Raw genomic sequence first — 15,687 nt, 5'->3', positions numbered from 1 at the left:
ACATCCGTTTTCTAAAGTCATTCTGTTAAAAGTTAATTATTATGATATAATTTATATTTGTATATATATTTTTATAAAAAATCAGTTCGATAACTTAAAAACTGTTGAGAAGCCAAAATTAACTTTTTAAAAATAACCCACATCGACTTTGACAAATGAATTTTGTTTTTGAGAAAACCCACGAAGGAGTGCTGGACCAGTGGGACGACATGACCCGCCAGGTTCTGGCTCAATCACGAGAGGCCCAAGACCCTTCAGGTCCGTTTGAATTTCAGTTGGGTATAATAGATTATGAAAATAATTGATTAAGTGGTAGATTTTAATCATAATTGATTATGTTATAACGTAATTTGTTTGGATATTATTTTTTTAAAATTGATTTTAACTTAATATATGTTAACAACTTTTTTAAAGATTTAAAATTTAAATTTTACTAAGAAAAAAAAAGAGAAGAGAAGGGAGTTTGATTTTTTTTTTATAAAATTTTGTGCTTTTTTATAATTTTTTTGGACCTTTTTATGTAATTTCTCCAGTTTTTTTTATCAGCGTTTCTGGAGAAGCTCAAGATATTAGCTTTTGAAAAAAATTGATTTTAAGAATTGGAATCGATTTTTTGCTTTTTCAGGTGTTTGGCTAATAAATTAAATAATCGATTTTTTTGAGAATAAAATCGATTAAAGACGTATCCAAACGGTCACTTCTTCTCTTTTGCGGCAAACATAGAATAGCGCGTTGTCAAAATATTAAAAAAACAACACACACACAAGCGCGACATCCCATTTCCTGATATTTGATTTTGAAACGTCTCCCTTTTCCCGCCCGTTGGTAACAGTATTCCTTCCTCTCTCCTCCGATCCGTTGATCCACTGATTAATAGTCAACATCACCATCCAATTATCGTCTCAACTGTTCATGGTTCACAGCTTTCATTTCCGCAATCTGAATCATCTCGTAATTTATCGTCTCCAACGATCTCTCTTCTGCCACCGCTGCTCTACCTCTGCATCTGAAATCTGAAGCCTTGGATTGAGCTACGTCGATCATGAACCAGTACCACATCTATGAAGCCATTGGTCGCGGCAAATACTCGGTAACGTTGCCTGTGCTTGTTTGAATTTCGATGATTCTGGGCTCTATTTTACTTTTATTTTCTTGTTTATCTGCTCAAGGAGATGATGTACTCTCTCCCCCTCCCCTCATGACTCTATTATCTATGTTTATGGACTTGTAGACTGTGTATAAAGGCAGGAAGAAGAAGACCATTGAGTATTTCGCGATTAAGAGTGTTGATAAATCGCAGAAAAGCAAGGTTCTTCAAGAAGTAAGTCATGGAATTCCATTTTCTATGTTTTGCCAGGTGCTTCGTGAGTGCGTGCGTTTTTCTTTTTCTTTTCAGACAAACCGCTTGGTAATTTAATTGGATCAGATCCCTGGTATCAATCTTGTAGGATTGACTTAGTCATATTGCCTTCTTTTGCAGGTCAGGATTCTTCACTCCTTAGATCATCAAAACGTACTCAAATTTTATTCCTGGTAAAGTCTATCCTGTTACCGAGATAAATATTTGCTCCCAACTTAAGCTTAACTATTTTTTATATTTCTCATGCCCCTTACAATGGACTGTCAATTTGATGTCTAGGTATGAAACTTCTGCTCACCTATGGTTGGTTCTGGAGTATTGCGTTGGAGGAGATCTTCTCGCCTTATTACAGCAGGTACTTTGCTTCATTTCGTACTATCTATGAACCCTGGTTGAATGTAATGGCTATCCTTTCGTAGAGCATCAAGACTAGAGAATCATACTTGCCATTACACATAGAATTGTAGGAATTTTCAATTGATGCATGAAATTTTGAGACAGCACTGCGCATACCTGGGTTCCGGGTAGGTATTTGGGCTCCTATGATCTATTTAGCAAATTTTCATAAGTCTTTATGGTATAAGTTGGGTATTGGACATGTGAACTTTGTTAGAGATATTTTTTTTTTCTTTCTTCTTTCCTCCCTTTTCCTGCTGGGCAGCTGAAGAACATCCAACAATGGGAATAGTTTCACAACACATCGGTCTTTGTGAACCAGCTATAGCCCTCCAGTAATTTTATTTTTTAAAAACCTCGGTCACATGAACAACTAAAAATAAAATTGCCAGCTTTTTATATTGCATAGTTGATAGTTATATTTGTCGGATAAACATTTCATAAGATCGAGTACTTTCTCATGTTATTCAAGAATTTGTTGTTGACAAGGTGAACTATAGTGTATCGTAAGAACAAAAAGTTGTAGATGGCTGGCTTAAAAATTTTTCTTTAGTTTGAAAATCAAAAGTCGAGGCTGTTCAAATTCTTTGAATTTATTTCATCTTGTTTTAAAATTTAAATCGTTAATTTCTGTGGATGAATTCCAGGATAATCATCTACCTGAAGATTCAATTCACGATCTTGCTCATGACCTAGTTAAAGCCTTACAGTATGTTATGAAGTTTTCTTTCCCCTTTCTCGATTCCTTTTCCCATTTCTTTATTCATTTTCTCACCATTGAGTGGTATTACTCTTACATGCACTGTAAAATGCTATAAAACCAGGTATCTACATTCAAATGGAATAATATATTGTGACTTGAAACCATCAAATATTCTGCTAGACGAAAATGGATGTGCAAAGGTGACTAACTCTCTCTCTCTCAATATTATATCTTTTCACAATAGAAGATAACTTGTGTTTTTTCTACATGGATGGTGCAGCTTTGTGATTTTGGTTTGGCTAGAAAATTGAAAGATATATCAAAAATTCCTTCATCCTCGGTATGTTTTTTGAACAATTGAGATATCTTTTATCCTTGTGCCTATGTGAATGGCCTTTACCCAACTATACTAGTAGAGTATTTGAACAAATTATGTTCTCATATATACTTTACATTTCTAGTTACCACAAGCAAAACGTGGAACGCCCTCCTATATGGCTCCAGAGCTTTTTGAGGATGGTGGAGTCCATTCATATGCTTCTGACTTTTGGGCCCTGGGTTGTGTCCTATACGAGTGTTATACTGGGAGACCACCCTTTGTAGGAAGAGAATTCACTAGACTTGTAAAATCCATCATTTCAGATCCGACTCCACCACTCCCTGGTAATCCAAGTCGCCCTTTTGTCAATTTGATTAATTCTCTATTGGTAAAAGAGCCAGCTGAAAGAATACAATGGCCTGAGCTTTGTGAGCATGCATTTTGGAAAACCAAAGTGAATTTGGTGTCTTTACCGCCGCAACCTGCTTTTGATGATATGATAGAATTGCATGCTAAACCATGCTTATCAGAACGCAATGGTGATAAATCCGCCCACAGCAGAACTCCTCCTAAATGTCGAGAAAAAGATATGAGAGGGTTGTCGAAGCAAGATGAGAATTCTATCATGGGACCTAGAGGTCAGGATACACCAACGAGGGGTCCGCCAAATGGCCATAGAACTCAAATAAAGGGTTTTGGCAAAATGACCGAGGTGAGGCAGAAAGATGCTTCTATTGCTAGCAAGGCTATGAACCTCTTGAGACTCTCAAGAATAGCAAAATCAAATTTACACAAGGAAAATGATAAAGAAAATTATCGGCGCCCCTTGCCTAATAGCTCTGATAATGACTCTGAAGTTAAAATTGACAATACTGATATGGAACTTGATTTTAATGAAACTATAGAAGATGATGCACATGATGACATTGATGGTTCTGATAACACAATTCTGCCAGATGAGAAGATGTCCAATCTAAATCAAAATCAGGGTAAACCAGAGGAGATGGATCAATTAGACCCCCCTTCTATGGTTAATACGCCCAACTCAGATGATTCAATGTCACTTGATCCGGAATCAACTCCTGAGCATCCTAACATGTCTTCTCTCTCTCCTAGTGTGAGCCCTCAGGTCAGGAAGCATAGGGTTAAAGAAGATTCGGGATCTGCACTTGATTTTGATTCTTCAAGGTCTTCTGGTAACATTTCCCATGTTCTTTGGCATCGAAGTGATCTCTCAGTCAGACCTGTGATGCCAAACAGAAAAATTGATAAAGAGGTCATCCCTTCACTTCCTTTTGAGGCTTTTACGGTGTCTGATTTTGTAAAGTTGTCAAAAGAACAATTGGATACTGTCCTAAACCGAATTGTAGCAATTTTTAATGGGAACTCCAGCATTGGGGAGAAACAGAATGTCATCAGATACCTTGAGATTTTGAGCAATAATGCTGATGCAGCTAATATCTTGACAAATGGGCCAATAATGCTCACACTTGTAAAATTGCTTCGTCAGTCCAAGGCATCAGCTTTACGTGTTCAACTTGCTTCGCTGATTGGTTTGTTGATACGACACTCTACTTATATTGATGACAGTTTGGCTAATTGTGGAATTTTAAGTTCACTGACTGATGGCCTTAGAGACAAGCAAGACAAAGTGAGGAGGTTTTCCATGGCAGCTTTGGGCGAGCTATTATTCTACATATCAACTCAAAATGAGGACAATAGAGATAACAATCAACTTGAATCTCCATTGAAGGACAATCGGGCCACATCTGGCTGGCAGGTTTGCGTTCTAGTTTATATATTGCTTTAGTTGGTTTGCCAGGTTATTTGAAGCTTGATTGCTCTGCTTTGTAATAATTACGACGTTCTTGGTATGGTGCAATGTGTTTTTTTAATATTTTTAGTTAACCCGAGAGAAATTTTTTGTTGTTATCATTAAGCAGTTTTATTTGCCATCATTTTCTGCGCCCATAATCGTCATGGTTATACAACTTTTGATGGTTGCAGGTTCCAAATTCATTGATATCTTTGGTGTCATCACTTTTGCGGAAGGGAGAGGATGATATAACGCAGTTGTATGCATTGAGGACAGTTGAGAATATTTCCAGTCAAGGAGGGGTATGGGTGGGACGATTTACCAGCCAAGATATCATTTCCAATTTGTGTTATATTTATAGGGCATCGGGAAAACAAGAGAGCATGAGGCTTACTGCAGGGTCATGTTTGGTGCGCTTAGTTCGTTTCAACCCACCAAGCATTCAGCCAGTTATTGAGAAACTCCCATTTAAGGACCTCGCATCTGCTCTTGTCAAGGGCAGTCCTCGTGAGCAGCAAATCAGCTTAAATCTTCTTAGCGTGGCAATGCTTGGAAGTCATATGTTCCCTAACATTGGACGATACCTTCTGCAACTTGTTGAGGATAAGAATTTGATCCCCAGTCTTTTAGCTCTTGTAGAGCAGGGTAGTGAAGTTTTGAAGGGAAAGGCACTTGTTTTTGTGGCTCTTCTTTGTAAGGGTGGTAAAAGGTGGCTTCCACATTTCTTTTGCAGTCCAAAATTACTTTCAGTGGTGGACAGGTTGGTAAAAGAGAAAGATGTCTTTGTGCGGCAGTGTTTAAATGCATTCTTGCATAATGTGGCCTCTACTATTCCTGGTTTACTGGATACTATAACCGGGGATATCCAACAAATGATGGCAGGAAGGCGTCATGGACATATCTCTTCCCTTACTTGCAGGCCTTCTCCAAAAACCAGCATTCATTTGTTCCCTGTTGTTCTTCATCTTCTAGGGAGTTCAATATTTAAGCGCAAAGTGGCAACTAACCAAGTCTTGCAGCAGCTAGCAAACCTTATTAAAATCGTGGAGACACCATTTCAGGTCAGTGACTTAGTCATTTTATCTTGTCCTCATCCTTCTGATGGTTAGGATTTTTTTTTATTGGAGTTTTGATTGAATATATGTAACTTCTATATGGAAAAAAATATAGTTATCATCATCATCTTCATCATCAGAGGTGCATTTTCCTTGGAAGATTTTCTTGGCAAGTTTTAAAATATTTTTCAGCTAATAAATTAAGCTGTTAGTCTTTGGCTTCCTTTTCTAGGGTTTGGTCTTTAATGGGATGGGGACATATTGATTTTAGTTGGCTGCGGAGTACATTAGTAAGAACAATGTTGACTTTCAAAAACATATGTTTGATAGTTTTTCTGTTTAATGAGTTTCAGGGCAGAGATGACTTCCAAATAACCCTTCTTCGAATTATGGAGTCTCTAACAGAGGAGTCTTTTGTGATTTTTGGGAACCCTGACCTTTTCATACGTGAAATCCTCCCTAGCTTAACCATTCTATACAAGGGTAACAAAGATGGTGATGCCAGATTTCTATGCCTAAAGATTCTCTTTGATGTGATGGTCATTCTTTTGAGCGAACCCATTGAAGATGAACAAAGATTGAAGGGCTTGAAGTCTGTATCAAATACCCATTTTCTCCCTCTCTACCCGACCCTAGTTGAAGATGAGGATCCTATTCCTATGTATGCACAAAAGCTTCTTGTCATGTTACTGGAGTTCGGTTTTATTAAAATTCCAGACATTCTGCATTTGAAGACAATCTCACAGTGCTTTGAGTTCTTGCTTGGTGATCTCTCAAGTGCGAATGTTAACAATGTTAAGCTGTGTTTGGCTCTGGCTTCTGCTCCTGAAATGGATTCCAAGTTACTCTCTCAACTAAAAGTTGTTAGGAGAATTGGTAATTTTCTGGAGTTCGTATGCGCAAAGGGTATGGAAGATTTCTTGGAGCCAACTCTTGGACTTTGCAGGGCTTTTCTTGCACGTTCAGTCAGAAGCGTTGAAGGCGCTAACTGCTCGGCAGAACTTACTCTCTTAGGTGAATGTTCTTTTGAGGCGAGTAGTGCAATTGATCCTCAACAATGTGTAAGAGATATAATGGACTTTGGAAGCAACATTGGTGTCTTGCTGGAGTTGAGTGGCTATAATGAAGCCAACATTGCTAACTTAGCTTCTGAGTGTGTAATTTTACTTTTCAAAGCAGCTCCTAGAGAAGCCACCACTGGTCTGCTAACCAAGCTCCATAAGGTTAGTGTGATCTTGGAGTCCTGGCGAAAAGGCGTCTCTCACCTATTGGTCCTGCGAATGCTACATGCTTTAGGTTATGCTTGCAGGCAATACTTGTTGCATGCAATGATATTATCAATCTCCATACCAGAAATTTCAAGAATTGAAATGATTGTTTCCGAATTCAAAAGTTCAGGTGTCGATGAGTTGGCCAAAACAGCTGGGCTGGCAGTGCTAGAATTGCAGCGGCTGCCTCGCTGCATCTAAATGGACCTAGAAACTGTCATTTCTCAGTGTTGTTGTTTACTTGTATTTTGCAAGTAACACAACAGCTAAGCAAAGCAAGCAATCACAAGGCATGGTTTCTAGCTCGAGGATGGCCGTTTTTGCAGGTTTAGCAGCTTTTTGGTCTGTGCAGGATAGAAGAGTATGAACTGTGAGTGCTTTCTTTCTTCAGGGGTGGTTCTATAGAAGATTTCCCACTTGTAATTATTCAGGAGTCTCCCTCTTTCTGTTTTTCCATTAAAGTTGATTGACTAGGTCCTATATCTTTCCAATCAGATGCACATGATTAAGCCTATTGATCTCCTTTTTGCATTCCCATTTTCACGAAACCTTGCTATGATTAAAATTAAAAGCACAAATTGTTAGCTTATTCCAGATTTTCATAATTACTAGCCTTAGATGAAAGATGAAGTTTAATAGTTGCTCAAGGTTGCTTTTGCACTTGCTCTTTCAGGCCAGGATCATGTAATCCATTTGATTTAATGGCTATAAATATATAATTATGTAGAATTTAATGAAAACAATATATATTCATTATTTATGTAAATAGATTTAAGTATGGGAAATATTCTTGTTAAAGGAGTTATAGTTGAAGTTAAACATATTAAAATTTTAAAATAATTTAAAAAGTAATATTCTTGTTAAATAATTTTAAAATAGATTTAAGTATGGGAAATATTCTTGTTAAAGGAGTTATAGTTGAAGTTAAACATATTAAAATTTTAAAATAATTTAAAAAGTAGAAAAAAAAATTCCAATTAAGGTGGAGGACGGGATCCGCTGAAGTCTTTACGTCTCAAGTTCTCGAGGTTGGGCGGGCCATGATTTTTTCCCCTTTTCATTTTATTCTAAAGCACGCAACAGTGCTTCTTTCTTCTCAAAATAACACCTACCTTCAAGAACACAACAGGCATGTGACTTCAGAGGATCTCATCAACAAGAGGCTGGCATGATTCGTACTCGTTGGTTTTATCCAGGTTTTGCGCTTTTATCAGTCAACGCTTACCATTCGGAATCAATAGATTCAGTACAACAACATACAGGAGAGCACTCAAATCAGGCATGAAAATAAAGAGAAGAAAAATAGAAAACCTATACTACCAGTAAGTCGTCAGACGCTCAAAAGATTAGCAGTAAATGTATAGAGATATATATATATATATATTAGAGAATGCGCTATGCCGTGGGAGGGTGGTTCCCGAACACTTTATAACGTAAACGAACTCCCAACAAATCATCTTTTTTCAACAGAAGAAATAACTTCAGTTCTACCAAGATAAAAAGAGAAACACAGCCGCGACCTAGCATTGTTTATAAGAGATGTAGCAGTTGCTAGATAAAAATCAAACTGAAATATGAATATAAATTTCGGACTTTATGACCACTTTGACCAAAATAATCCAAAAAAAAAAAGTTAATAAAAAATTCCCAGGATGACCATCATGTGCGCCCTCTATTTCAAGTACTCTTCCTTTCCAGAAGATTTTCAATCATATCAGCCGCTTCTTGAACGGTGGTAATGCTCTGTGCACTCTCTTCTTCCACGCTAATTCCAAATTCCTCCTCAAGTCCCATCACAATTTCAACCTATAAAATTTTAAAAACAACTTTAAAATTCCAAGCAAAAGATCGCAAAATATACATACCATGATAGCTGCCACGATTCACGTAGAATCACGTTAAACGTGATTTGGACTCTGGTATAGGGCAACCAAAGGAAGAAACAAGCCTAAAATGCTAAAGCAATCAGAGGAACTTCAACGACAACAATTGCGAAGTCACAACACACAATGTGAGGTAAGACTCAAGAATCCAAGAGTTCGACCTCAACATCGACTCATTACTGTTTTCCAGATTTTAAATGACCTCTTGTTACTTTCTCTCAAAAAGGATTAGAAAAAGTAAAAAACGAAAGAGAAAAGAACAGATAGAAGAAACGCTCCAACAAAGAAAAAGAAAAGAGGAGCGACTAAACAAAACTCATAACAACAAAAGGACGATGATGTAGACTCAAGGGTAATGACACTTAATGAGAGTTGTTTACTAATCACTAACTTGTACAATGATGAGAGTTTTCCAAATCCATGCCGCAACAATATTTCATACCAAGTATCATTACATTACCGTGTCAAGAGAATCAGCTCCAAGTGCAGAAAATTTGGACTCCCCAGTGACATCAGATCCATCTGGCAGAGCCAATTGTTTCTTGACTATGTCGCACACCTTCTTCACTGTCTCCAGTTTGGCCTGCCAAATTAACCAGGTTGGTCACGTTAGCACCATTTAGAATGTCTAAATTAGAGTTTTCAGTACTCAGTAGTTCTAACATTTGAAGCAGCGATTAGTCCTGAATTAAGTACACAATCACAAGGTATAATTGATATTTCCAAAACAGAATATTCTTCAGGAAATAAATAGATTGGCCTTTTATCATCGAGATGATTCAGTGTATTATTAGCTTTCAATCACAGAAGAAACTATGAAGCGTAGATAAGTGTTAAGCTGTCCGTAACGCAAATATCTTCTCTGAACATCAGATTAGAGATAAAAATAAAGGAGGTGGTATGAGTGAGCCATCCACATCACACTCTACAGTAATTTTATGCTCACAATACTCATGGTAACATAACATGATTCAGTATCAATTCCACGATGCAAAAGGAGCATATGTCAATAATTAAATTATTAAATTCCATTTTATGGAACTTCGTTAAACTAAATGTCAAAGACAAATATTCTAACAATAAAATGATAAATTACTAATGAAATGATTGCACCACTAAGGCTGATGAGTGATGACAATGAGTCAAGAAGAAACAATGCAAGGGTTTATGAATAAAACACTTACAGCACATGCAACTTGAAACCGAGGTACTCTGGGCTGCAATGTGATGGATGGGAAAGTTCTCCCTCTAATTGAAAGGGACACCGAGTTAGGGCTTGCGATCCTGGCAGGGACCTGTTTTTGCGTAGAAGAAAGAGGAATTAAACAAGTGAAGGTATAGTTGTGAGTGAACAGAAAAAGTTATAGTCTCGTAGACAAGATTGATTTTCTTTTGTTAGTAATAAAGCAGATATAACAGTCAACACAAAAATAAAATTATCATGATGCTATCATGTACAGCTGAAGCCCAACAACCATAAGTTATTGCATCGTTAAATGAAGATTTGGTGTTGCAGCCTTGCCGGTTATTTTGTCTAGATGATGATAGCAATTAAATATAAACCATCAAAACCACAAGATGCACGCATCGAGTAATAATGACCCTGTTTTTGAGCAAGCCCCCCTGTCAGGTGTGATGTTTCTGTTAAAGCCTTAATGTGCTAATATCGCTTCGGAAGAAAGAAATGGTATGACCCCAAATGTGCTTCGCTGTTCTGTTAATAGCTCATTTTGTCGATTGTATGGTTACTCTTTTAAACATTTATTTAACCCGGAAAAAATAAGGGGACTATCATCTCCATAAATGAAGAATGAGCAAGAAATTCTCAACTTCTATAGACTAGATATATTCAACTAATGGAGGCATGCAATACCCCAACACACCAGGCTATGAATTTAGACTAAAGCAGCGAAAGTAATCCTGGGTAACCTAATTCAGAAACACGAGACCATTTAATGAAATAGCTCCCCTTCAAAATGTAAAAGGACCGGGGGACTCAAAACTGATACAACGCTGATATAAATGTATAATCAAAATACGAAGGTCATTATTTAAACCGGAGCATTCAAACACACCCCCAAGCTAAATTAATTCCATCTACTAACCATCTAAACACCAGCTCAAAATCAAAAATTTATGAACATCAAGCATATGCACACATTCAAGAGGCCGATCACAGAAGATTCCGAGCAGAGCATGAATCAAACACCATGAGAGCACACTTGAGCAGCATAAATCCAACAAACTGTATCTTAAATTAAACAGTAAGACAGGTAACGAAAAAAGAAGGAATACCCGAGACTGCTTGAAAGGGGTGGAAAGGGAGGTCATGGAGATGGAGGTTGCAGTGAAGGATGCCATTGAAGAGAGACGGCGAGGGAGAGATCTAAGATCGGAGCTAGGAATTAGGGAATAGCGGAGGGCACAAAGAGCGTGAGTGAACGAAAGTGTGAGAACAAGTGGGTTCTTTATAACGACGTCCGTGTGTTCGATGAAAGGCTTCGGTAGTATCGAAGGTTGGACTTCGGACGGTGCTTGGATTCGTTTAGGTTTTCCACCTCACTTTATTGTCTCGTTCTCGCCTTTGGTCCTATCGTCGTTTTTCTTCTGTTTGGTTTGACGTGACTTACCGCTTTGGGGCATAGTGCACACCTCGGTACGTGTCGTTTTCATTACACGTTTACAATATTTGCGCGGATTTTCTTTTAAAATGTGTTTGGTTTTGAAGCTTACAAAATCCACGTCGAAAGAGAACGGGAAGAGGATTCCCTGAAATCTTCATGTTTTTTTTTTTTGGGCCAAACCAATGTACATGTTTGGTACACCAAATTTAAGATTCTAAAGAATTAACCCTCTTCCACTACCGTGGCCAAGAGACTGTGCTATAGTTGTGTGGGAGGTAAATATGTAGACATTTTTTTTATGATTTTATCATAGCTTGAGGATTATATCGTGTGAATTTTGATGCATTTTAGTCAATCATGTTTTCGTTTATTTTTACTCAATTTGTAGTTTTAAGTTGAATTATTATGACACACTTGATCCAGATTAAGATACACAACTCGGTTGCTAAAACAACGCGTTTTTGAACCCCCAAACCTTAGATTTGTCACATAAAAAGTTATATAACATCATCTGACCTTGCTTTACGCTTTATGATTGATTATTGTGGCGATATATTGTTTACTCGATTCAATTATGTTTTGCTATTTATTTATCTGGTCGACCCATAAAATAGATCTAGGATTTGGGTGATTTTGAAAAAGAAAATTCTAAAATAGACCACAAATTGAATAGTGCAGGGTTGAGTATACTAATTCAATTAGTGTATGTAAGATGAAAATTAATGAAGTGATAAGGCTTTTGGGTGATATGAGAGCGAAAACTATGCAGGGTAAGGGATCGAGAAAGCATTTGAAAAATATAGATTGGTGTTAAAAATGATTCATCATTGCATGCGGCTATTTAACCTGCTATGAGTAAGATATTTGACTTTTTCAAATCGTAAATATAGCAAGATAATGATACAATGGCTCATGCAAAACATATTTCACCCAAAACTTGTGAACAATACAAAGATAATCATCTACCTAATCAATGTCTCATGTCTCTTTACTGTAAATGAATTTACTCGTCATGTTACCACAAGAAGCCGTGAAATTTGTTGATTTTATTTTAATTTATAAACAATTGAAAGCATCTTAAAATGTATTTCATGAAGTTTGGAAAATATCTTAACTATTTTTTTTTTATAACAAGGGGAAAAAAAAAAGTATAGAGTAGCATTACAGTCCTGTTGCAAAATTAAAAAAAATTCAATAAGGGAAAAACAAGAGGTAAAACCCAATAGCACGATAATGCCTACTTAGCAAGTGTGTCAGTAGCTTCATTGACATCTTGCGAGATCATCTTAACATGATATATATTAATATCTTTTTGGTAGAAATATATGTATATATTGATGTGGTGATTGAATATGTTTAACGCGACTGATAAATGAATATTTGCCTGTACTTTTTTTTATTAAGTATGTATTTGTTTATTTTAGGAAATATGAGCTGTTTAAAATTTGAGATGAATCATAGTATTACTTATGACTTACGAATAATTTACTTTTACAAGTTTTATAAAACTAATGATGATTTGCTTCGAAATAAAATTAAAAGTTTATTTTTGCCAAAAGCTACAACCTGAAAATATACATAAGAAATATAAATAGCTGCAAAAGTAATAGCCCTTTTAGAACAAACAACAAAATTTGCTGAGATTGCAGTTACCAACAAGGTTGGAAGGATAAGGAGATAGACTTAATTTATAAATATAGGCTAAAGTCAAGAGACATATTTTTTTTAAATAAAAGTCAAGACGTCAAGTTTAAGATTTGAAAATGTGGCCGTGTTAAAATATTTGATAAAAGAGCTTCACTGCCGATTAACCCAAAACCATTAAGTTTGCTAGTTAAAATGGAACAAACTCGGTATATCACTGGTCTTACTAAGAAACATAACTCATCAATATAAATTTTGGGAGAATGACATTTGGGGACCAAAAGGTTGAGTTAACTAAATACTAGGATCTCGAGATTTGAGAATGCAGAATTAGGACTAAATGTTTTTTCAACTGTTAGGTTCTTGTATTCTTTGACTTGCAACTACTAATTTAAAAGTGAGACTTGTCTATACTAAATGGAATGAAAATTTTAACTTGTTAAGGATGTTATAATTTTCATAATTTGGTTCTTAATTTATGACTTTGTGACTGTTAATTTGTTAGTGGGATATGTCTATTTATGAAGGATGAGGAATAATTTTCATGAATTCTAGTAGTTTGATACTTCTGATTTACAACCTCGTGATCATTACTTTTTAAGTTAGATTCGTTAATTTATTTTGAAAAATGGACAATTTAACATGTCAAAGATGTTATAATTTCTTCTCGTTTGATGCTCTTATTCTCTAATTTGCAACTTTATAAATGGTAATTATTACTTTTAATTGAGACTCATCGTTCTACTAGAACTTTTATTCTCAATTCGGATTTCCAATTTTTTTCCCTCCAAGAAGATTAGCCCACTCATTAATTCTTAAATGTCATTCCCCCTAAATATTGTTCCTCTGAAAACAAACTACTCGGGCCGAATGATCTTTAAGGTCCATAAAAAGAAGACCACATGATTTTGGGCCTAATAGGCATCGTTGGGTCCCCCCTATTCATATTTTGGGGACAATTTCTACATTATATAAAACCGGTAAATAATTATTATTCAAAATAAATTACTACGATAACAGAGTAAAGTTGGTTAGGCCAGTTAATGGACGGAAGTGACGGATCCAGAAAAATTAATTTATGGGAGCAAAATTTATACATAAGATAAATATTAATATTAATATAATCACTAAATTAATTATATTTTTATTAAATTATATTAAGTATAAAATTTATTAAAATTAAATGCTATTAAAGAATTATACATGAAATATAAAATTATATCTATTAGAATTTTTCTTTTCATTTTAATTAATAAAAATTAGATCTCTTGAGTTTTGATCAATAAAAGTAAGTTCAATAGATAAGGACTTAGTTCATGATCTTTTAAAATCTGTCTCATGCATCTAAACTTTTATATGCTGACAAAATTTAATTCTTTTATATGGTATACTTTTTTTGTGATAAAATTTGCAATTTAAACGTACAATTAGAGAAATTATTTTTTAAATTATTTCTCCCTTCTTTTTAAAAACTCTTTCTATGTAATGTTAAAACACATAAATAAGACCTTAGCCAAATAAGCATTTTAGAAAATTAGTAAAAAAAAAATTATAGGACCATATGAATTTTTTTTCTTTTTTGAGGGGGCAAGGGGTAGTTGAAATTTTTGAATGAGGGCAAATAAAATATTTAAGATCATTATGTATATTTTTTTTTGCGCTTGTGGGGGCAATTGCCTCCTCTATAATACAAGCAGATCCGTCCCTAATGGACAACCTTATGTTTTAACATTGGCGCTTTTCCAAAACATCGACACTTACTTTTCATCAAAATTAATTCACTTTCCTCTATTGATAACTTGTTTTTTTATTGGATCCATGTACACATCATACTTTTAATTTTTATCATTTGTTATATTCCACTATACATATTTAATATTAATAATGATAATTATATAGTCTCATTGTGTATGGAAAAATATGACTAATTATTCTTTCAAGAAAGATTTTATTGCAAAATTGACACTTATTTTAAAAAATTGTATTACATCCATGAGTAATTTACTAGCTTTTAATATTATATTATTTTTCTTCTTCTCATAATTGATATAGGGGAAAATTGCACAAACAAAATACATGACCATAATTTATTTGCTGAGAAGGACCTGGGAATGATTTGAAAATAAGGTCATTCACTATAAATAATTGATAAAAGTTAAACAACGTAAATGCCAAAAGTGATTAACAAAAATTAAGCAAGGCCCTTTACTGTTGATATATTGCATAAGGTCCTTTGCTATCAATACATTGCAAGTCCTTCATTGTCATTAATTAAATGTCAATATGTGACATAAGGTCTTTTCATGTCAATATTTCAAACAAAGTCCTTCAATGGCAATTTATTAAGCCATAAAGTATGAGGTCCTTCAATGTTAATATGTTATATACGACATTTCTTACACGATATGCAAATCATTTTTAAAGAAGCATATGCAACACTTCTTTCATGATATGTGATCGATTTTTAATGAAATACAATTTTTTTCTAGATATTTAAATATCACTTATATACATTCAAATATCCCTTATTATTTTATCTTATAGCTGCCTTTACAAGTATATACAACCTTTTTTCAACGATACACGACTTATCATTAACAAAATGCAATTTTTCTCTCC

The 15,687-nt window shown here is 35.1% G+C and overlaps 2 protein-coding genes across 2 annotated transcripts; one reads left to right on the top strand and one right to left on the bottom strand.

Moving 5' to 3' along the window:
• Nucleotides 1-820: 820 nt before the first annotated feature.
• Nucleotides 821-7,429, top strand: LOC129310014 (serine/threonine-protein kinase RUNKEL). The gene is made up of 10 exons (XM_054951821.1): nt 821-1,090; nt 1,232-1,321; nt 1,481-1,533; nt 1,640-1,715; nt 2,404-2,465; nt 2,581-2,659; nt 2,740-2,799; nt 2,921-4,558; nt 4,786-5,655; nt 6,003-7,429. The coding sequence occupies exons 1-10, from the start codon at nt 1,043-1,045 to the stop codon at nt 7,116-7,118; spliced, it is 4,092 nt and encodes a 1,363-aa protein (XP_054807796.1). The 5' UTR covers nt 821-1,042; the 3' UTR covers nt 7,119-7,429.
• An 884-nt stretch (nt 7,430-8,313) lies between these two features.
• LOC129308041 (acyl carrier protein 1, chloroplastic-like) lies at nt 8,314-11,346 on the bottom strand. Its single transcript, XM_054949012.1, has 4 exons — nt 11,096-11,346; nt 9,985-10,095; nt 9,261-9,383; nt 8,314-8,723 (listed from the first exon to the last, which is right to left on the bottom strand). Exons 1-4 carry the CDS (start codon nt 11,159-11,161, stop codon nt 8,595-8,597), a joined length of 429 nt encoding a protein of 142 aa, XP_054804987.1. The 5' UTR covers nt 11,162-11,346; the 3' UTR covers nt 8,314-8,594.
• Between the last annotated feature and the right edge of the window lie 4,341 nt (nt 11,347-15,687).

This window comes from Prosopis cineraria, unplaced genomic scaffold (assembly GCF_029017545.1).
Source record: "Prosopis cineraria cultivar Desert tree isolate PC_DT_omini unplaced genomic scaffold, ASM2901754v1 PC4, whole genome shotgun sequence".
Lineage (NCBI taxonomy): Eukaryota > Viridiplantae > Streptophyta > Magnoliopsida > Fabales > Fabaceae > Prosopis > Prosopis cineraria.
Note: the sequence above shows the minus strand (reverse complement) of the source record. Positions and strands in the feature narration are given on the sequence as shown.

Coding starts and splice junctions, on each gene's coding strand:
- LOC129310014 (XM_054951821.1), top strand. CDS start 1,043: ATGAACCAGTACCACATCTATGAAGCCATTGGTCGCGGCAAATACTCG. Junction 1,716..2,403: donor TTCTCGCCTTATTACAGCAG/GTACTTTGCTTC, acceptor GATGAATTCCAG/GATAATCATCTACCTGAAGA. Junction 2,466..2,580: donor GACCTAGTTAAAGCCTTACA/GTATGTTATGAA, acceptor CTATAAAACCAG/GTATCTACATTCAAATGGAA.
- LOC129308041 (XM_054949012.1), bottom strand. CDS start 11,161: ATGGCATCCTTCACTGCAACCTCCATCTCCATGACCTCCCTTTCCACC. Junction 10,096..11,095: donor CCCCTTTCAAGCAGTCTCGG/GTATTCCTTCTT, acceptor ACGCAAAAACAG/GTCCCTGCCAGGATCGCAAG. Junction 8,724..9,260: donor GAGCTGATTCTCTTGACACG/GTAATGTAATGA, acceptor AAAATTTTATAG/GTTGAAATTGTGATGGGACT.